At 51.5% G+C, this 21,450-nt stretch overlaps 1 protein-coding gene and 1 non-coding gene across 2 annotated transcripts; one reads left to right on the top strand and one right to left on the bottom strand.

Moving 5' to 3' along the window:
• Positions 1 to 3,751: 3,751 nt before the first annotated feature.
• On the top strand, positions 3,752 to 13,510 carry Aipl1 (aryl hydrocarbon receptor interacting protein like 1). Its single transcript, XM_003469632.5, has 7 exons — positions 3,752 to 3,866; positions 4,200 to 4,296; positions 4,780 to 4,959; positions 9,776 to 9,964; positions 11,148 to 11,324; positions 11,405 to 11,546; positions 12,194 to 13,510. Exons 1-7 carry the CDS (start codon positions 3,856 to 3,858, stop codon positions 12,394 to 12,396), a joined length of 999 nt encoding a protein of 332 aa, XP_003469680.2. The 5' UTR covers positions 3,752 to 3,855; the 3' UTR covers positions 12,397 to 13,510.
• A 2,196-nt stretch (positions 13,511 to 15,706) lies between these two features.
• On the bottom strand, positions 15,707 to 15,841 carry LOC111756783 (small nucleolar RNA SNORA2/SNORA34 family). The gene has a single exon (XR_002791201.1). It is a non-coding gene; the product is annotated as a small nucleolar RNA SNORA2/SNORA34 family (small nucleolar RNA).
• Between the last annotated feature and the right edge of the window lie 5,609 nt (positions 15,842 to 21,450).

Here is a 21,450-nt window from a genome sequence, read left to right as displayed (position 1 = left end):
TGGCACAGGATACAACACATTCAAGAGGACCAGTGCTCCTTGTAAGAAACCAGCACGCACACACAGGAATGGAAAGAAAAGCTTCGTGAAATCATTCCAGACTCTCTGAGATTTATTTTCTATTTCACTTTTAAAAACTGAAAGCTATTGCTATAAAGAAGCATAAACTTGAATCATTTGTGGCAAAATGGACGCACCCAGTGACCATAATGTTATGAGAAATAAATCAGACACACAAGCTTTAAGTATTCCAGGGCTTCTCTCATAAGAGATAACATAAATAAAGAGCAAAAAAAAAAAAAGATAGATAATAGGAAATAGTGAGATAGATCTGCATATGGGAAGAGAACAAGAGATGGAAGAGGGAGTGAGGGAGGGAGGAGATTAAAAAGAAGAGTTAAGGTGTGCTAGGTCCATGTACCGATTGCACTGGAGGATTGTGACCATTATGTACCACAAACACACACTGATAAAGAAGCCTTGACAGAGCCGCTGAGAGCTATCCCCACTTTCTTCCTTTTACCTTGTCCCTACTGTGCATTAAAACCACATTAAATTACTCAGTTTTCCACTTTGTTCTTTCAGTGGGATTGTTTACCCAGAGTCATAGATGCTTGTTCCCAAACTTGTTTATGCCAGTTGTGTTTGTCATTGATCGAGGGAATTGAAGATAATGAAATAGAAGGAAGACAAGAAAATCGTTTCAATGAAGACCAAGTTCAAAGTGTAAGAAAGACTCAAGGTTGGTGAAGAAGCCCTTAGAAACAAAAATCTCTCTCTCAAATTGGAGTATCTTGTTACTGTGGCCTCTCTAGTTCCTGTCACATTGCCTGGCTTATCACAGGAACCCGTAATAATAGCTTATACTGTTTGAGCCCAGGCCGTGTGTCAGACACAAAGCTGAGTGCGTTTACATCCTGTTTCCTTCCTTAACCCTGTGGCAGTACTAAGAAGCAGGTACTATTTTATTCCCATTACAGATAATGAAACTAGGAATTTGTATGGGGAAATATCTCATCCAAGATTGTGTGGAGTGTCATAGGTGGAACCTGAATCCTGGATATCTGACTCCAGAGCCTCCACTCTCCACCGTGGATCACCCATCCTTGCCAAGTGTCTGGAATGCAAGCGTGCACATACCCACAGATGACTCCTCTGCTGGCAGCTTTCCCCACCATGCCTCTCAGAATGCTAAGTGGCGACCAGGTTAATGAAGAGCAGTCTCCATGGCAACGAGAGAAGGCGGAAGAAGTATTTTCTTCTGAATGAGAAGCTTTTTCCTTGATCTTGCATGCAAAGAGGCTCCAGGGTGGTGGGGAATCTTCCCATGAGAGGCAGGCTGAGATCTCTGCTCCTGATGAGGAGGCCCAGCCAGCTAGTTGCTCTAACCAGTGTTCAAGGTCTCCCTGGCTTCTGCTGGAGAGGGGGATGGAGGAAGAGCTGCTGTCCTGCCCTGCCCAGGGCCGCTTCTTCAACAACAAAGCTTTTTCTGGTCTCCTTGTCCTTCTGGAAGTGTTAGCCTGGTGGGAGAGACAGACATGAACATGTTACTGCAAATAGTGACTGCCCGGGCCAGATTGGGAAGTGCTGGGGGAATGGGAGGTGTAGGGGAAGGGGCACCTCACTTGGGCTGGCTGTCAGGTAGGTGGAACGTCCATGGAGAAGTTGAGGCCCATGTCAGGAGTCTGGAGCGTTGCTGCATTCCATGGAGATGGAAACCCCCCAAAGCACAAAGCATTAACCCCTGATTGGTTCCAACCTATTACTCATTAAATGGGTGACTTCTATTTTCTGAGGTAGCCAGGGACTTGCAAACTGCTTTTGCTAAAAAACAAAACAAACAAAACAAACAAACAAACAAACAAAACAGAAAACATGTGATTCTTCACTTGGGCGTGCGGGTGCCTACTAGGTAACTGAAAACAGAACAAAGTTATTCCAAGTAGAAGCAACCATCTCATGGAGACCTGGCTGACAGACTACATCCTGGGAACCACTCAGGATACCCAGAACTGAGGCAGTGTCAACTAGACCCTGTCCCACCCCAGAGGATCCAAGCCTTGATTTGTCCCTTTGTGAAGGGGCCATCCTGCTCCCCTCCCTCAGAGCACGGTCCTCCGAGCTCTTCAAGGCGAAGTCTTCTCTCTCTTTTTTCTTACTTTCTAATTCTGCCTAATGAATGAGTTCTTCCTCTCCTGACGTGTCCTAAAATGGTTTCTGTGACAATGTGAAGAACCTGCCTGGCCAAGCTGAGGTCCTCATTTCTTGATTAGGGGTCATCCTTGGGTCTGTTGGGTGACTCCAGGGCTGGACAAAGCCTGAAAGATAGAGTGCAGGGCTGAGGGCAGGGTCAGGGTAGAGGCCTGTAGGCCAGGGAAGTTTCTGCTGTACCCTGAAGGCCATGGCAAGAATTTGAAGAAGGCAGGTGACTGTCAGAGTTGCATGTGAAAGTAATCCTTGGGGAGATTGGCTTGGGGGTGGAGGAGGTCACTCTGGTGGCAGCAGATGTTTCTCAGCTGTGAAATGAAGCCCCGCCATCCGTGCCCACATCTTCTTGCCTGTGTACCCTGGGCTTCCCTTTTGGAGCTCCGGTCAAAGCTATGAGTTCTTCTTAAATATTGATCACTGCAGTTCATGCATGCCTTCCGGCTTTCTGCAAAGGGAAATGGTGCATAAAAATCATCCTAATGACCTCTAAATATGGTACAATGAGATATGATTAGGTACATTTTTTCCCATTGTGAATTTGATCATGACAGAAAAACATTACCAACATAAGGAATCCTTATAAAGCAAACGCTCACGCCCACGGAACCATGGCTTGGGTCAATGGTGGCGGACCTTTTAGAGCTATCAGTGAACAAACAACCGATGGTGGCACATGTGTCGTAGGTTTTGTCACCACTGCCCTAGATCATGGTGAACTTTGTCAGGACCCAGAAACAACCTCTGACCCCTGCTCTGTGCTCTCCTTCCCTAACAGATGTTTATGGGAACCGTTGTTATCTTTCCTCAAGGTTTTCTGTGTGTCTATTTCTCTCCTACACACATAGGCCTCTCTAGGTGGCTGTGGGGCTGGAGGAAGGATGGAAGTGAAGAGGGAAAGGTTCTTCCCACCTTCAGCCTCAGATCTTGTCCCCAAGCAGGGGAGGAAACCACCCTCTGGAGTCTGAGTACACAGAGGGGTCCCCAGGGTTACACAGGGGAACCCAGGTTGGGCTCTTGGCTCCAGCCAGGTGGCCCAGTTTGGTATCCTCCAAGCCAGGGATGCTGATGGCAGTTGAGATTTTCAGAGTGCTGGGTTTCTGGGTCCCACTTACTTTTCCAGGTCTTTTAATGTCCTGGACAGGGAGGCAGGACAGGTGGATTTTCCCATCTCACCTGGCCAAGTAACTTTAGGGTGGAAGAGCACAGGCCATAAACAGTAGGGGGAGTCAGCCTTTAATCACAATTTCTCGTGGCTCCTGGTCCACACTTGTCTCCCTGCCGCAGGCACCGCCTCTCTTCTCTTTTACCTAGCCAATCTCGCCCCCAGAAGAGAAGGTTTTGTGGGACTCACCATCCTCCACCGCCCCTCCTGCGGTTCTCGGGAATCAAAGCAGAAGATTTTGATCTGGCCACAAGATGGCGCCAATCAACAAGGCTTCACATGATATGGTCTCTTGGTCTGCAGCTCTGATTGGGTCCAGGGACTAAGGGAAGAGGGTTAGGTGCACCCCTACAGCCCACCCCTAGCCTCCACTCTGGCCACATCGCACTGTTTCCTAAGGGCAGATCTTAGGAAGGGGGAGGAAGCAGGGAAAGGAGGACATATGGGAGGCCGAGGCAGCTGGCCTGGGCTCCAAAGCGACTTAGATGGGGACCAGGTCAGCACTGTGGACCCAGGAAGGGCCTCTGACTTGTCCTCTTCTCCTTGGGTGGCCCATGGCTTCTTCTGCTGGATCCTCCTCCCTGCCTTAAGAAAGCCAAGTCAACTTCGTTTATTTTTGGGGCGAGATGGTGGGTGCCAGGCAGGGGCTTCACATCAGTTTGAGGCGGGGCAGGAGGGGCTGCCCACAGTGACTCTGATAAGCCGCACCACCTTCTGCCTGCACCCCCTTTCTCTGAAGGGCAAATCCCCTTGTGTCACAGCCCCTAAGCGTCTTTCTCCCCGGACAAGATTATCTCAGTCTGGGCTGGACACCTGCTTCTGCTTGCAGCATGGATGCCACTTTGCTCCTGAACGTGGAGGGCGTCAAGAAGACCATCCTGCACGGGGGCACTGGGGACCTTCCGAACTTCATCACTGGATCTCGGGTAAGCTCACCCCCCCTCCCCACTCTAACCACCCCCTCCCCAGTGGACTTCACCTTGGCTAAAAAGCAGCCAGGTGATTCTGTAGCTGTCAGTCCCGGGCATCTGGGACACTGCCTGGGTGCCCATTCACAGGGCACTTTGGGGACTTTGCAGATTACACTTGAGAGCTGGCCGAAAGAGGGGCTTGGGGGGTTTTTAGAGCCCTGAATGTTGGGTGAGAAGGAAGGTCCTTTGTGCATTGTGGTGTTTTCTTTCACATGCTTGGTGGGTTTCCCTGGGCTGGTGGCTGTGTCTGTGGCCACATGGGCTTATTTCAAGAAGGCCTCCCTGTGCCTCATCCCTGAGGGAGTGCAGGAAAGGGTGCTCTAGGCTATCAATTTACCAGGTGTGGTGAGCTCACCAAGGAGAGCCTTGAGTCTGTGCAGGGCTTCGGCTGGAACTCGAGAGAGGTGTCTAGACTAGGCTCCCCTGTTTTGGTGACAGGTGACCTTTCACTTTCGTACCACAAAATGTGACGAGGAGCGCACGGTGATAGACGACAGCAAGCAGGTGGGCCATCCCATGCACATCATCATCGGGAACATGTTCAAGCTGGAGGTCTGGGAAACCCTGCTGACGTCCATGCGGATCAATGAGGTGGCCGAGTTCTGGTGTGACACCATTGTAAGTAGGTCACATTGATCTGTTCCTGGGATCTGCTCACCCGCATACTTCAAAGCAGTGGTGATTCAGGAGAGTTGAGGATAAAAGCTAAGTTTCATGAGGCAAATCCCTCATCTTATCTCTGCCACTGTAAATATGAGGAGGGGGTCCACCTGAAAGAATGGGCCCTGAAGTGACAGCCCGGGCATGGCCAGCTGGCAGGATGTGGGCTCACGTGGCCATGCCAAATAGGAGTAAGCCCGCCCTCTTCCTGGGGCTCCTTTTTTGTACAGAATTGTAATGCCTTAGAAAGTTTTGGCCCTGTGTTCCTGCTCTGTCCCCTTCCCCAGTCCCATCACCTTTGCACTTTCCCTGCATTTGTGGCGCATTACCCACCTTATCCGCATAACTTAGGGCCCTTGTTTTGTGGCCCACATAGAAACAGCAAAACCTGAGGACCACTGACAGCTATTTCTCACAGAAGCTCCCAGACATGTATGAGAATTGGTAAAGAAGTGCCCGTCACTCCTCACCTGCCTTCCTCGTCCCACACAGTCAGCGAATTCAGACACTGTCACTTCATCTGTAAACACCGAAATTCGTATCTCTGAAATGTGTGGATGTTTAAGGAAACCTAACAGCACTTTCACTGTTAAATATTATATTTTAAAAACTCAAACAATTCCTTCATGCTTTTGATATATAGGCACTGCTAGAATTTCTCTGGTTGTCTCCTCATTTATTCTTTGAAAATGAATGAGGTTGGTTTGTTCAAAGTCCACATACAGTGCGTGGTTGGTTCTGTGTCTCCCAAGACTCTTTATCAATGGGCTTTCTTCTTGTTTGATATGCATTTTTTGAAGGAAATGGGTCAATTGTCCTGTAGAAGTTTTCATTATGTTTTCTTCTGGTGGCTTTGCCAGGAATTGTTTAATATGTTCCTTTAGTCTCTTTTTAAAAAAATAAATTGGAAGTTTGGGGTACAGAGCTTGCTAAAATTCAGGTCTTTCTTTTTTTTCCAGAAGTATGTCACAGTGGGATGTAGGGCTAGGGCTAGGGTTAGGGTTAGGGGTAGAGTTAGGGTTCCATTGGGAGGTTAGGGTTAGGGTTAGGCTTTCACTGGGAGGGGTGCCACACGTGTCTCTCTTTCTGTGACATTAAGGTTTATTGGTGACAACCTGATCAGTCCACTGGTCCACTCCAATTTTCAGATTGACCATGCATCGCTAGACTCCTTACATCATCAGGGCCAATGAGTTGTTGAAAGAGTGGTTTGAGAGACAGAGATGGACTTGCACTGGAACTGGGTCCTTTCTTATTAGCTGTGGGAACTGGGCCTGTCCTTTCCACTTCTGCCAGTGTTTTTCTTTATCTATAAATCAACAAGAGCCTAAGGTTAAGGTTGTCTTGGTGATTACATCTTGATTGTCATCAAGATGGGATGACATCTGTGCTGGAAGCTCACAGCATGTACAGGGCAGTTGGAAAGCGGGAACTCTTATCTTGGGTTAGAAGGAATGTGGATTAGCTCCTTTATCTCACTAAGGGGAAAACTGATCAGTTAGCGAAAGTAACTTGTCCTGGGTTGAACAGAGGATCTGAGTGATATCTCGACCCTTTGCACCTGCCCCGGGCATGCTTCCTGTTAGTGACCACTGCTGCAGTGAAGTCCTTCCTCTGCACGAGGCCATCTCATCCAGTGCCTGTCACTCATTTTATGTTACTTAGCAAATAAGAGTCACACCCTTTGGCTTTGTGGCAGGCTCTGTGCTATTATTTATCTGGATTTTTCGGGTCATTTTTTTTTGAGGTCCTGGGAGTTTAATCCGGGAGGGTGGTGCCCTTATCACTGATCCTCAGCGTTAGTCCTTTTTTATTTATTTCTTTCTTTTTTGAAATAGGGTTTTGCTGACTTGCCTAGGCCTGTCTCAAACTTGTCCTTTTTCCTCAGCTTCCCAAATAGCTAGGATTGCAGGCGTACATCACCACATCTGGCATCCTGATATTTTTATCTTTAAAAGTGTTTTTAATCAAATCGTGATTTTAGAAAACTGGCTTTTTCTGTGACTTCAGTTATTTTTAAAATCGTATGTGTTGGATTTGTTTACGGTAAGGAGCTCTTATCCTTCCATAGGGTGTGTATTTTCTCACGTGGAAGAGCTGCGTACATGGAAGGCAGTCAGCACATTCTTCATTAGTTGATGGACGTGTTGTTTGCAATCTGCAAGCTGCTGCTGTCCCCACAGCGCGGGCAGGACGCTTCGTTTCCTGTAGGGTCTGTTCTTTGGGTCAAGTTGGTAGTTACCTTTCATAAGCTGGCAAATTTTATGCCGTGGTGATTGTTGATTTTCCAAACAGCCTCTCATATCTTCTCCCAGCCCATGGCTGTAGCTATATCACACATCCATGTACACACACACACCCACGCACACGCACACACACACTTCTAGAGTTGTTTGTCCACCTGTATATCCATATTTTACCCATTCATCTATTCGTCCATTCTTTTACCTACACAGGCTTCAATTCTTCTGTTGTTTTCTTAAATGAGGCATTCATAATCCAGATTTCTACCTCTACATTCACCTCTCCTTCTCTTCATCAATCCCTCCTCCCTACCCCTCATTAATGACCTTCACAAGGCCCCTGTGTTGGCCTTTTCCACACATTAGAAATGGCAAAGTTCCCAGCCCTCAATTAACTTCAGTTCTGGAAGTGGAGATGACACCTGTACCATTATAATGCCGAGCAGCCAGCACACTAACATAAGGAAAGGCACAACCAACTGCGTTAGGCAGGGTTTCTCTACGAAGATGCCTAGAGTCTTCAGGGGTGAATAAGCGTGGCCTCCAGAGTGAGCCATGAGAAGGCTGGGCGTAGTACACTCAGTTGGCCCCCTCTGTGGGGATCTCTCCATCTAAGAATTGCCAGCCTAAGCCATCAGCAAGACCACTGTCTGTGGAGAAGGTCTGACTTTCCCCAGCAGTCACAGTGCAGAGCTCATGCTGTCCACCTGGAGTGACCCGGATGTTCAGGTGTCTGCAGAAGCAGGGGCTTCCTCCCTTCCTCCTTTCCCTAGGCCAGAGAGGTGCAATCACTGAGGGATTGTGGGAATTTCTGCCTCCAAATGCTTTTCTTCCTTCACCCCAGGAAGGATGCTGGCAAACTCAGATTCTCCAAGGAACAGGAATCTTTCTTGGCCCTTTTAAGGGGAGCAACTCTCAGTTTCCTCTGGGAAGTTGCAACCTGTGAGGGGCAGGGTCCATCCAATGTGGCAGGACAGTCTGTTCTGGAGAAGAGCCAGAAATCTGTATTAGCGTGTGAGTTTAAACTCTCCCAACATTTAAACATTTCCAATCAATAAAAAAAAAAAAAAAAATAGACAGGAAAACAGCCCGTACTATGAAGGATGAGACAAAGATGATCCTGGATTTGGACATGGCCACTCCAGTTCACGGCCTCTGTTGCAGGCCCTTGGACAGAAGCAGGCTCTGGCCTGGAAGGCCCAGAGGGGGATAGTGGTGCTGGGCTCCTCCTACTCCAGTTGCAGCCCTTGTGAGCTGAAGGAATCCAGGGGCTGCAGACTGACTGTACAGAGCCGTGCACATGACGGTGGTTGCCTATGTGGCCTGCAGCCTGGCAAGCTATGCCTCAAGGGCGGCACAGCACAGAGATGGCACCTTCCTTCCCATCCTTAGGAGCTGTCCTTAAAGATGCTAGATTCTGCCCTGTCTCCAGACTTTATCCTCTGTCCCAGGATTTCTTCTGGCTTCTGTGGGCATCCCTCAGCCCACAGGTGCTAACCAAGGACCCTAAAGCTGCCAGAGTGCCCAAGCAGCTGCCTGGCCTGCCCCCTCCCCGCCCCATCCACATTCTACTTGCTGGGCTGCTGAGCCAGGGCTGGGAGTGGCCCTCTCTGTGGGAGGCTCCCTCCCGCCCCAGACCTGCCTTCCTTAGTCCAGCCTTGGCCCTGACAAGCTCAGCTGCCATCTGGTCATCCCTCTCACAAAGTAGCAGAGGTTGTCTGGGCTAATCTGGGCTGGCGCAGGAGGGAAGGTGACCTTCATCCCCATGGGTCTGCCCCTGCCTGTTCCGGGCACTGTGCTGTGCTGCACGTGGAGCCCGAGCTGGGCCAGCTCACAGCGGTGTGTAGGATGTGGGCACTCAGGTGCGAGGGTGGGGAGGCTGAGGCCCAGGGGGACAGGCCTTGCTGAGGCTCTGCAGCTGATTTTCCCAGCCTCCTCTACTTGAAGGGTGGCAACCCCAGCACCCAAGGCCCGATGAGGCTGCAGTGAACCACACCTATGTTTGTGCCATCCCTTTTAGTCCCCATGACAACCCTAACATCAGACACGGCCACCAAGGGAAGAGAGGCTAAGGGGATGTGATGACCTGGGCTCACTGCCACTTAGCGGCAGCCGCAGCCTGTTGAATGGTCCCTCCCAGACTGGGACTCTGCTCCTCCTCTGCCGCCCACTGCCCTCCCTGTGAATCCTGGGCTGTGGAGCTCAGGGTCTTCTGGGGTTGGGCAGGGGCTGGCAGCAGGCAGGGTGACACTAAGAGCCTGACCTCTGCAGTGGGGTTTGGGTCCCTCACTGGCTAGCTGTGTGGTCTTACATGAGCTGCTCACTTCTCTGGCCCTCAAATCTGAGCCATGGAGATATTAGTGCTTCTTGCACTGGTTGCCACCAGGCACACAGTGCTTGTCTGAGCTACAGGTGACCTTGGCTGTCACTGGTGAGCGTATTGGGGTTCTGCTGTGGGGGATGCAGAGTCGGAGCCTTTGAGCTCAGTCAGCTCTGAGCAGCCACAGATGTCACCCCGCTCTTTCCCACAGCACACAGGTGTCTACCCTATCCTGTCCAGGAGTCTTCGGCAGGTGGCAGAGGGCAAGGACCCCACCGACTGGCATGTGCACACCTGCGGGCTGGCCAACATGTTCGCCTACCACACCCTGGGCTACGAGGACCTGGACGAGCTGCAGAAGGAGCCACAGCCCTTGATCTTTGTGATCGAGCTGCTGCAGGTGGGACTGCGGAAGGGAGGGCACGGGATGTGCTGGAGTCAAGGAGACAGGGACAGTGAGCAACGCAGGGAACCTGGCCCTACTTGTCTGAGGACATGGCCCAGTTTATAAAGAACAAGACAACATTCAAGAGCTGGTTGTGGTGGTGCAGGCCTGTAATCCTAGCCTTTTAAGAGGCTGAGGCAGGAGGACTCCAAGTTTGAGTCCTGCCTGCAGAACTTAGCAAGACCCTACTTCAAAACTAACTAACTAACCAACTAACTAACTAACTAACTAACTAACTAACTAAAGACCAGGGGTGTAGCTTAGCACAAAGGCTCTGGCTTCAATCTCCAGTACTGGCAATAAGAACCATAGGATAATTGGAATCTGGGGGAAAAATATTCATTTTCCAAAGAAAAAGTCTTTTAGGAACCAGTATCTTATTTATTTTAGGTAATTTTTATTATTTGCAATACACAGAGCCAGTGTATCAAAAATGTGAAGCGTTTTCCCTCGATTGGGTATCTACTTCCATTTTTGCTTTCAAGTGAAGCATTATAACCTCTTCCTCCATCCTTGTAGTCTGTGAATTCAAACTTGGTCCTGGAGCAGCAAGGCAGACTGCCCGGCACTGCCGACAGCCTCTCAGGCACCCAGTCCCCAGAGGGGTCCTCAGCCCACATTGTGGGGTGGCTGAAGGAGCCAGAGTCAGAGTCAAGGCCAGGTCTGGACTCATCATGTGGTCCAAGCTGAGGCTCAGCTCAAGACCGCATGGACAAATCAAAACAAAATAGAGAGTGTGGCACACAGGTGCAGTTGCAGGCCTGCGTGAACAGCTCAGGCTCCATGCGCTGCACTGGGGGACCCCTCTGAGGGGCTCACTATGGACACTGTATTTTGTATTTTTATAATGATGAGTTTGGCAGGTGACATAGATGTGTTTTGTTCTAAGGAAATGAGTGTTCCTGACATTTTTACGAATATTGGAACTCTTTCCTAATTTCCATGATGCGCTGTTTAGGGCTGGTCCTGCCACTCCAGCCTCTCTCCCCTGCTCCACCAGGGGTGGCTGCCAGGGGGAGCCTCACTGCGGTCAAGGCGGATCTGATTTCAGCCACCCCCGCGGGTTCCACCTGCTGGGTTGCTGCTGGGGTGTGGCCCCAGGGGTCCCTGAGACACTGACCAGTGGCTCCTGCGCCAGGTGGAGGCCCCCAGCGAGTACCAGCGGGAGACATGGAACCTGAACAATAAGGAGAAGATGCAGGCCGTGCCCATCCTCCACGGAGAGGGCAACCGCCTCTTCAAGCTGGGGCGCTACGAGGATGCCTCCTCCAAGTACCAAGAGGCCATCGTCTGCCTGCGGAACCTGCAGACCAAGGTGGCGGCTGCCATGGGCCTCCAAGGTTCGAGGGAGGGCGTGCAGTGGCCCGGGCTCATGCCCATTCTCTGTGCCTGCAGGAGAAGCCCTGGGAGGTGCAGTGGCTGAAGCTGGAGAAGATGATCAACACCCTGATCCTCAACTACTGCCAGTGCCTGCTGAAGAAGGAAGAGTACTACGAGGTGCTGGAGCACACCAGTGACATCCTCCGCCACCACCCAGGTGGGTGTGTGGCCGGTGGGGTGGGCACTGGGTGGAGGAGCATTGCCCAGGGCCACGGACTTCTCTTCCCAGGCTGTGCGGGCACCATGCCTTGGCTCCGCCCTGCAGGGAATGGGTGGGAGGCATTTTTAACAACCTGCATTTGGGTACCTCCAGCGGTACCTCACCAAGCTCGTGATCGTGTGGAGTGGTAATTAGGCTTTCTAAGGAAGCAGGCAGCCAATCCAGAGAGAAAGTCAAGTCCACGCGAGTGGGGTGGCCCGGATGTGGCCGTCTTAGTGAAGAAGGTGTTGGAATAACGTTAACAGCACCAAATCCTTAGGCTCCAGGCCCTAAGCCCCTGCCTGTGTTATTTCACGTAATCCTCATAATCCTCGAGCTACCTTTGGGGGCAGGTTATGCACTCTGAGGAGCTCCTAGAAGAAACAAAATGCAAATTCTGAGCATACAAGCAGTTACAGGAATTCCGAGTCCACGCCAGAGAGGGGAGCAGGTGCTGTTATTATTAACATCTCTATTTTATAGTCAAGGAGACTCGGGCCAGGACGCTTAGGGAGGCTAGGAATGGAGGGCAGGGTGGGCCTTTGCGAGCCGCGGAGCCCCAGCCCCTGGGGCTGGGCAGGCGGTGCAGCCGACCCTCCCCGCAGGCATCGTGAAGGCCTACTACGTGCGCGCCCGGGCTCACGCGGAGGTGTGGAACGAGGCCGAAGCCAAGGCGGACCTGGCGAAGGTGCTGGAGCTGGAGCCGTCCATGCGCAAGGCGGTGCACCGGGAGCTGCGGCTGCTGGAGAACCGGATGGAGGAGAAGCGGGAGGAGGAGCGGCTGCGCTGCCGAAGCATGCTGAGTTAGGGCTGCCTGCGCCCTGTCCCCGGCAGGGGTGGCCGCCTCCGGGGACCCAGGCGGTGCCGACAGCCGGGTCACTTCCGGTTCACCCGAGAGGATTTCGGTGTCACTCTTTAAAATTTAGTATCTGAGGGCTGAGATCCAGCTCAGCGGTAGAATGCGCGCTTAGCAAGTTCCTCGCTTAGCAAGTCCGCACCCCTGCCCTCCCTTCAGCTGAAATCCAAGCCACTGGGGAGAAACTGTGCAAAGAAAAAGGCAGACTGTCATGGGGAAGGGAGAAAGGGGAGAAGAAGAAATGTATATGACAGCTAAGATAATTACACAGCTAGCTTCTCTCTGCTCCTTGTGCTGCTGTTGCCTAGACAAACACTCGGGAGCGTGGCCTGCGCTGAGCCCCTCGCGGGAAGGCAGCGATGCGTGGTGTCATAGCCTGTTTGGAAACTCGGTTTCGCTGCTTATCTTTTTTTCCTCTTTAAAAAAAGAAAAAGAAAAAGAAAAAGAAAAAGAAAAAGAAATCAAAGTCATATATACCTACGGTAAGAAAAGCCCCTGAATAAACGAGGAGCAAAAGAGCACAGAAGAGCTTAAAAGTGAAGCCCCCACCCCCTATTAGCTCAGACCTAGTGGTTTTGCAGAGTTTTACTTCTTCCGTACTTTTCTCTGTCACCAAAAACGCATCTGCATCACTGCTGCTTGCTTCTCCCTACATCCTTTTACCCTATGTCATGAAAAAGGGGGACTGCGAGCTCCGGTAAGTCCTCCCCCAATTTCTCCCTGTTATGGAGAGTATCTTTTTGCGTTCTCTCTTGGTTTTTCTCATTTTTCTCCTCCTTTTTCACTCCTCCTCCTCCTTCTTTTTAAACTTTATACACAACGCTAAGCTGCCCGAATTTCACTGACTTCAGCTACCTGGTGAATCTGTGTGGGGTTGGGGTAGCCCTGCAGGATAGGGAAGCCCTCCCTCCACCTCTCCTGCCCCCTAAACTCCTGCGTACTTTGCCTTTCCACCACCCTAGATGTTAACATCCACCTTGTGCTCTGTGTCCACAGTGAAGCCCTTTGTATTCTGTCCGTGGCGGACTCTGAAGTTTGAAAATCAATAAACAGCATTTGCATGGTTGTGGTCTTGTAAGTCTTTTTCCCTGTAGAGCTTGCAGGGCTTTGACTATATTTCTTCTTCTGCGGTGCCAATTTCATGACCCTGTGCCCCCAGAATAGGATATTCTTGGCGTCAGGAGAAGCAGCACTTGCTCTCACATGGAGTGGCTTTATTTATTTATTTTTCTTTGGCCCTTCCTTTGTTTTTCCCTGCGAAGGCCCCTCAGCCTTGGAGACGGTGGGTTCTTTTGTGTTGTCTCTGGCTTGGGGTCCAGGCCTACTGTGAAGAAACCAAATGGGAGGAGGAGGTTTCAGGGACATCAGAGGAAGTGGACCTTATGAGCTAGGGAGCAGCCAGGGAGGAGGGTCCTCAGGTAGGAGAGTCCCCTGAGCCCTGGAAGGTGAACAGCGAGGGAGGAAAAGTGGTGGGCCACTGCCTGCCCGGTAGGGGCTGCACTGCCCCGGGAGAGCAGCCTGTCTGGGTAGCCAGAGGCTCCTGTGTGGCTCAGAGCAGGCGGAGGCAGGTTATTGGAAGGCCAGGAACAATGGTCTGCACACTTCCCAGCTTCCCTAGTCCTGTGTGTTTTTGTGTGTAGGGTTCCTACTGCTGTCGTTTCCCCTGGGGACAGCGGGCTCCCACCCATCTGTCACTATGTAGCCCACAGAGCCTTGAGTAAGACTGATGTTTGATGTACCTAGGAGCCTTCAGAGTCCTGTCTGACCCTAACTATTTGGTTATTTCCCCCTCTGATGCCTCTGGACATTTGCAGGCAGATGAAAAAAGAGGACCAGGGGCCAGGACATCTGTAGATGTGATTGGGAGGCCCTCTTGTCCTATTGTCATCTTCATCTAAAGGCAGAGAATGGGACAGTAGAAGCACTTTTCAGAAACCACCACATCTCACACCTCATATTCTAGTGCAGAGGAGGTGGGGTGCAGAAGTAGGGAGAGCTGCAGGTGGCTGCATGACTTTCTTCTGTGCCCCGAAAATTAGCCTGGAGGGAGGTGCCCTAGCTGGTCAGGCCAGCACAGGGGTCCTCTCTCCAGGGCTCCTTTCCCAGCCATGTAGCTGAAAGATGTGTTTGAGAGGCCAAAGGGGGACAACAGGGAACAAACAGACTGAAGGCTGGGGACCAGAAGTCAGGGTTCTGGGTGTGCAGGAGTTCCACCAACCCTGTCCACCTCAACTACTGCAAGGGCCCCTCGGAGAGGCAGACTGGTGACAGTGATGGAGGTGCTTAGAAGTATTTTACTGTGTTGGGACCAGACTATGTGACTATGGCCTGGGGCCTGTGTGACCTTGCCTCGGGAAAATGGAAAAGTGTATGGGAGACTGTCGTGCTTCCTGGCTGCAAAGAAGAGGCTCATATCTGTAGTATTCTTAAGGCAAATGACTTTGCTGAAGATAAGGTAGATTGCGGGTATCTGGGCTGAGAGAAGAACTTGTTTTCCACTGCCTCTTCTCCTATGGTCTTTGCTTGGTACTAAAAATGGGCTGACCACTGAGATGAACGTGCTTGTCCACTGAAGACAGATGACCTCCTGTCCTCCTTGTGCTTTGAATGTTTTTTTTAATAATACAATTTGTGTGACATAGGATCTCACTGTAGTTCACATTGGCCTCAAATTCAGTGATCCTCCTGCTTCAGCCTCCTGAGTGCAGAGATTACGGGTACGTACCACCATGTCTCACCATTACAAATTTTTTTTATTTTAAAAGTGGTAAAATTAAACACAACAAAACAATAAAATAAGACATAAGAAAGCAATGTAAGAGATAAATTTCAAAGCTAGACAACCTGAGATCTTCACTGTCTATCACATTGTCTCTTGCTTTCTTCCAAATAGTTGTCCATGTCTTCACATACAGAGAATTCATACAAAACAACATAGTATAAAACTGATCTGAACAGGATGATGAAGGCGATTGAGGTCTTCAAAACCAGCCAATAGGGAAGTCACTAATGGCTGTCATAGAGTCTCCCGTCTCTTCAAGAGTCTCCCTCTTCAAAATAGCTGTCCATACTTTCATGTACATTGAAGTTTAACAAAACAAAACAGGTGGTGGGAGGGGTCGCTTGGTTTCCCAGTACTCCAGGTCCCAGCATGGTGCAGGTCCCAGTAAACACCAGAAGCTCCCCGTCCTGGGCCTCTGGAGCCTGCCACACTCACAGCTGCTCACCATGGCGTGCGGGGTGGGGGGGGGGCATTGCTTCAAGCTGTTTCTTTCTAAGGAATTGACCATTTCACTGCCCAAGTTCTGAAATGGCCAGCAGACCATAGAAAGACGTCTCTTTAGGCTCCTGCTTGAAACCAACAGTGTCAGAAGCTGCCCCCTTGATTCAGGGCCAGTGTACCTTGAATGCCATGTTTTTTGTCTGTCTTTATTCCGTGTGGTGCCCCACGGGTCTCAGGGTCTGATCAGCCCCGGCACAGGTGGGCATTCAGGTTTCCAGGTCTCTGGGCTGGAGCTTCCTGCACTGCTCTGTGCTGCCGCCCTCACTGACTGGCTACTCCACACATGGGCAGGTGCATTCCTGAAAGAAAAAGTAAGGGGGAAGTGTGAGAATTTACTTTAACTGGACAGCGACTTGGAACCTGGGCTTTGTTTGGAGCAGTGAGAGCAGCCAGCATGAGGGAAACTCATGTGGCTCTGCAGACCTCTCTATCCGGGTCCCTTTCCTGGGAATCAGTGCTGGTAAGCTGAGCATCTGCTCCCAGGTGTGAGCCGGGGCCATTCTCCTAACTGGAGTTGATAAGGACCTGAGACCGGGGGACCCTGAGACCCCTGCCCCTTGCAGATATATTAGTTTCCTGTGGCTGCTGGAGCAAATTACCCCAAACTTACTGACTGAAAACAGCATGTTTTCCTTTACCCCTCTGGAGGTCAGAATCCTCAGCGGGTTGGCAAGGTGCCTTGTTTCTCCAGCCTTGCCCAAGGAGAATCTGTTTGTTACTCTTTCTAGGTCCTAGGGACCACCTACATTCCTTGGCTCCTGGTCCCTCCTCCATCTTCAAAATCAGCAAGGTGGAGTCTTCTAGTCTCTGTGGTGTTCCCCAGCTTCCATTGTCACCCCTGTGTGCTTCTGAGCCTCCTGTCCCCCTCTCCCGTATAAGGAGCCTTGAGACAATTTTGGGTCCACCTACATCATCCAGCACAATCGTCTAGCTTAAGACCCTTGGCTTGATCACGCCTGCAAAGACCTTTTGCTACAGGTGACAGAGCTAACTGCATCCACAGAACAGTGCAGCCACCAGCTCATAGCTGAATGGGCCATTAGGAGGTGGGGCGGGTTGGGAGTGTGACTCCGAGAGATGTGTGTTCCCTCAGCCATTTCCCTCTCACTCTGCTCCTGGCTGTGTGAAACGAGCAGTGTCCTCCCCACACCCTCCCACTGTGATGTTTCTGCTTCACCCCAGACGGGAAGCAAGGGAGTCAAGTGCTCATGGGCAGAAACCATGAAGCTGAGCCCTAAGAAACCTTTGCTTCCAAGTGATTTCTGTGGAGTGTTTTGTCACAGTGACAGAAACTTCTGGGCACAAGGAAGTGGGCTTGTTGGGGTACTACCCAGCCTGATTAGTGTTCATTTGTCCCCACGCCATTGGCTACCCTGCCCTGTGCCCAGGGCTCGCCTTGTGTACTCAGCTGGTAGGGGACCCTGCAAGAGATCCAATGGCGAGAGGGGAGCTCCTTGGGCATTTTTCCTTCTAGACCCTCCTTCCTGGGCTGCAGTTTGCATCTGTGAGTTCCAGTCACAGCTGTGTTTGGGCCACGGCCCTCACTGGTTCTCAGAGCAGCAGTCCCTCCCCTCCTCGATTTCCCTGCTTAGGACAAAGTGTGGTGATGGCATCAGCCCCCAAACAAGTCCCATGCCCCCCACCCCTTGGCATTTCTCGCACCTCCTCCTTCACTTTCATTCTGTTCTCACAGAGCTCTTTTGGGCAGGACACCTGTTTTTGGCCAAGACCCCGCCTTACTAGTGACCACTGTCCCTCCAGGCTATGAGGAAGAGAGCAGGACAGAGAGCGGCTGCGAACACGCCCAGGGTCACCCAGCTAGGCAGAGCCAGATCTCACAAAGGAGGGCCAGAGTTAGCGTTTCCTCGTTCCACGCCCTGCTTCTGCCTCCGGTCTCTCTCGGGTATCAGCTGATGCCCTCACTTTGCAGAACCTGCTGCAGTGGAAGGGTTTGGTGTATGCCAGAGCTTGAAACACAGCACAGGCATGACTTGTCACACAGCCTTTTGAGGCCTCTCCGAGGCTCCTACCCTGGGTTGCGTCTCACCTCTCAGCAGTGTGTGCTGTGCCAGGGGCCTTGGAAGGAACTCAGCAGACTGGCCCAGCAGAGTAGCAGTGCCACCTCTCTGAGTGCCTTCCCCGACTCCAGGCGGGCACCATTGGCCACGCTTGGCAAGGGAGCCTGGTTTGCTTGGATCACTCCGCTGTTGGTGGCTGAGCTCTGGATCGGGTGGACCCGGAACTCGGAGTCCTATTGTCAGCACACCTAATGTTCAACACGTGGCAGGGGCGAAGACATCCCAAACTAATGGGTCAGAGCTTGGCACGTCTTTTAATTTCCTGCGGACCCATTGCTCCTATGGGGCCTTGGCAGTCGCTTAGGGTGGGAAGAGCTTGGGAGTAAGAGTTTATCTGGGCCTTACCCGTGTTCTGATTTCCTCCAAGTAATACCCAGTGTATCGTGCCAACCCTCTGACCACGGCGTTCAGGTTTGCTTCTCTGACAGCTGACCTCTATCGGGACATTTCTGTCTTGACCAGCTAGTCCATGAGCTGGGGTCATCTGGTCACTCCTGAGTAGCTGCTGTCCGGGAGGGAGCTGCTCACTGCTCGGCCTCCTTTCCCATCGCTCTCTTCTCTGGGATTTAATGGGAGAGGTAGGTAAACCCATTCTTGTTTATGGTGGCTGAGAGCCTGCTCAGCTCCTGGCCTAATTACAACTGCTCCATTACTTCAGGTGTTCTCATTAGTGCGGGAGTCTGATGAACAGAGTCTCGCCTTGTCTCTTGCCACCAATAAAAATATCGTTTGAAGATGTGCAGGAGCGTTTGTCTTTTCTCAGCAATCCTGAGGCTGGCAGCTTTTACTGCAAGTGACAGTCTCTGCAGGGCAGAGTGTTTCTTCTGTTCACTCTGTGCCCCCATTGGCTAGAACGATGCCTGACCCACGTCAGGGCCCAGAAATATCAGTTAAATGAGCACATTTCCTCTTAAAATGCACATTTCTATTCTTGACATGTTCAAGGACTCTCAGAAATTGTCTACTCCAACATAGTATCATGCAGGTGGAGAAACTGAGGCCCAGAAGGGGAAACCTGCTAAGGCTGACGGTGGCGAGGTGCTGGTGGGATCAGGCCTGGGATAGAGTTTGTTTTTGTGCAGCCTGGTGTTTTCTCTTCTATTAGTTTGCAGCTCCGCTGTTACCACCCCATTCTCTTTCTGCCCTATCCATGTTTCCTTTACTGTTTGGTAGCACTTGAAGTTTGCTTTGCTTTATAAATCTTTACCCACCCTTTGCACTTCCCTCACATTTTGTTTGAGATCCCTGGCCTGTGGGCTTCTCCATGATGGACTGCACGCGTCCACACCCTGACCCCCAGCCTTCCTCAGGAACCCTGTGGCTGGTTAACATGCAGACATGACACCAGTCGGACCTGTCGGCTTCACCTGGAGGAGCTGGGGGAGGAACAGAGCGGAGACAGAGGCAGTCTCGTGGTGTCAGCTGTGTGTGACAAACCAGGGAGCAGCCAGGAGCTGCACTTCCCCGCTTGTGGCCTCAGTCAGTTGGCAAGAGAGGGAAGAGAGGGAGATGTGGAGGGGTGGAGAGAAAAAGGAGAGCAGAGGTGAGGAGCAGGGAAAAAGGAGGGTCCCAGTCCTGGGCAACTCTGAGACACAAGGCACGGCAGCCCAGTGCAGCCATTCTGCTTCAGCTGACATTTGATAGCATATAATTTCTGTAAAGCAAACCTACCTGTCCATTGACTTCCATTATTCAGACAGAGATGTTCTGTAGGGAAAAAAAGCCATTTATTTAAAAAACATTTAAACCCCTTTGGAAGGACATAGACACACACACAATAGCATATGTGGTGCTCTGCTTTCTTAGCCTCATCTGGTGATGATCAAGTTCTGGGAGGCAGGGGACAGAGATGTCCTGTCCCCAGAGCTTCTCATGGACGGTGTTGGGGAGCTCTTGGAAGCAGGAGGCTGACACGCATGCCGATTTCTACTGACCTGGGATGAGTGTCCCCTTTGTTTTGTCATCTGGGTCATGCCCAGCCCCCCTGCTTTGAACCCTAATCCTGCCCTAGACTTGAAACAGCAAGCTGGAGACCCCAGAGAGCCAGTATGGGGGTCTAGTTCAAGTCTGAAGACCTGGCGACCAGGAGAGCTGGGGGTGTAGGTTCCAGGCCACAGAGCAGGAAAGACCTATGGTCCAGCAAGAGGCCACCAGGCAGGAGGCTGCCCTTCTGCTCAGTGGAGAGCCGGCCTTCTGTTCCTACTTAGGCCTGTAACTGAGTGGATGAGTCCTGTCCAGAGTGGGGAGGGCATCTGCTTCCCTTAGTGCCCCCATTTAGACCCAAATCCGTCCATGCATACCTGCACTGCACACCCAGCACAACGTCTGATCGAATGTCTAGACACTTGGGCCCAGGGAAGATGATGCATAAATTAACTGTCCCAAGCCATGTTCCTGCAGAGAAGACCGTCGGTGAACATGAAGGTAGCTGCAGATGATTAAGACGAGGTCTTGGGTGTGGGTGGGCTGTAACCAGCATGACTGAAGTCTTGATGGAATGGGGAGATTTGGACACAGAAGGAGGCAGCCTTAAGGGTTACTGGAAGGAGGTGGCCACCTACCCACCAGGGCTACCTGAGGCTCCCAGAACACAGTGCAGAAGCCAGAGCTGCCCCTTTTCTAGAGCCTTCAGAAGGCCCTGCCTGTACTCCCAGTTCATTTCCTGCCTCTCAAAGGCATGCCAATTCATTTCTGTCGTCCTAAGCCTTAGACTATGGCAACTTGCTATGGCAGTGGCAGCCCCCACCAGCTCACACAGGCCTCAGGCCTCAGGACTTAGACCCTGACCAGAAGGACTTGTGAGCCCAGGCCATGTTCAGGCACTGGAAGACACTTAGAAAATGTCAAGGATGATAGTCCAAAGCGAGGATCCTGGGGCTCAGGGCCTAGGCGGGACCCGCTGTGTCTTGGTCTGAGCACGGTGAAGGGCCACATAAAATTTCAGAGGAGAAAAATAGCTTGGTGTTAGCCAGGATGCTGCTTATGCCCCCATCTTGGTTCTTACCCACTCTCTCTGGGCTCCTCTTCCCTCCTGGGGTAGGTCTAATAGATGAGAAGAGAGAGCCACCTCTCTGTACCTCCCTGGGGACCACAGTAACTAGCTGCTCCAGTTTATGTGAGACCAGGGAGTTCCCAGGATACAGGATGCTCTGTGCAGGAACCAGGAACATTCTGCACAAACTAGGGCTGCCTGGTCTCCCTCCATGGACCCTGCTCTGCCCCTGGGGCCTACTTAGGCCCGGGATTGCCTGCAAGAGATTTACAGGGGCAACAGTACCAGCTCCTGACCAGGAAGCTGCCTCTACCACTGCCAATGACAGGATCAAGTCTCTGTCCCCTCCTAGAAATCCCCAATGACACCTTCCCCATTGGCTTGGGCCACTCAGAGGGGCCATGACCTTGTAGTGAGAGAACACGCATCCTGGGAACTGTGGGCCTCTCCGGAGGGCGGGGCTGGACAGACCCACTGCAGCATCTGCAGCAATGTCGTGTGGCCTGGTAGAGGGTTGGTGGACTCAGCGTGATCCTCAGGGAAGAGGTGATTCTGCTTGGTGACCTTAGCACATCTCTCAGGGAGGAGGAAGACAGACCAAGGCTGAAGGGTTACAGTCATCCCTGTTAGCTGAGAGGGGCTGTGGACTTCAT

Source organism: Cavia porcellus, unplaced genomic scaffold (genome assembly GCF_034190915.1).
Source record: "Cavia porcellus strain 051 isolate PalLab524CR breed Dunkin Hartley unplaced genomic scaffold, mCavPor4.1 scaffold_6, whole genome shotgun sequence".
Taxonomy (NCBI): Eukaryota; Metazoa; Chordata; class Mammalia; order Rodentia; family Caviidae; genus Cavia; species Cavia porcellus.
This window is presented reverse-complemented; position numbering and strand designations above follow the sequence as displayed.

Bases quoted from the DNA above. Each gene is read 5' to 3' on its own strand.
- Aipl1 (XM_003469632.5), top strand. The intron at 9,965-11,147 runs GTGGGACTGCGG...CTCCTGCGCCAG, and splicing joins TTGTGATCGAGCTGCTGCAG to GTGGAGGCCCCCAGCGAGTA. The intron at 11,547-12,193 runs GTGGGTGTGTGG...CCCTCCCCGCAG, and splicing joins CATCCTCCGCCACCACCCAG to GCATCGTGAAGGCCTACTAC.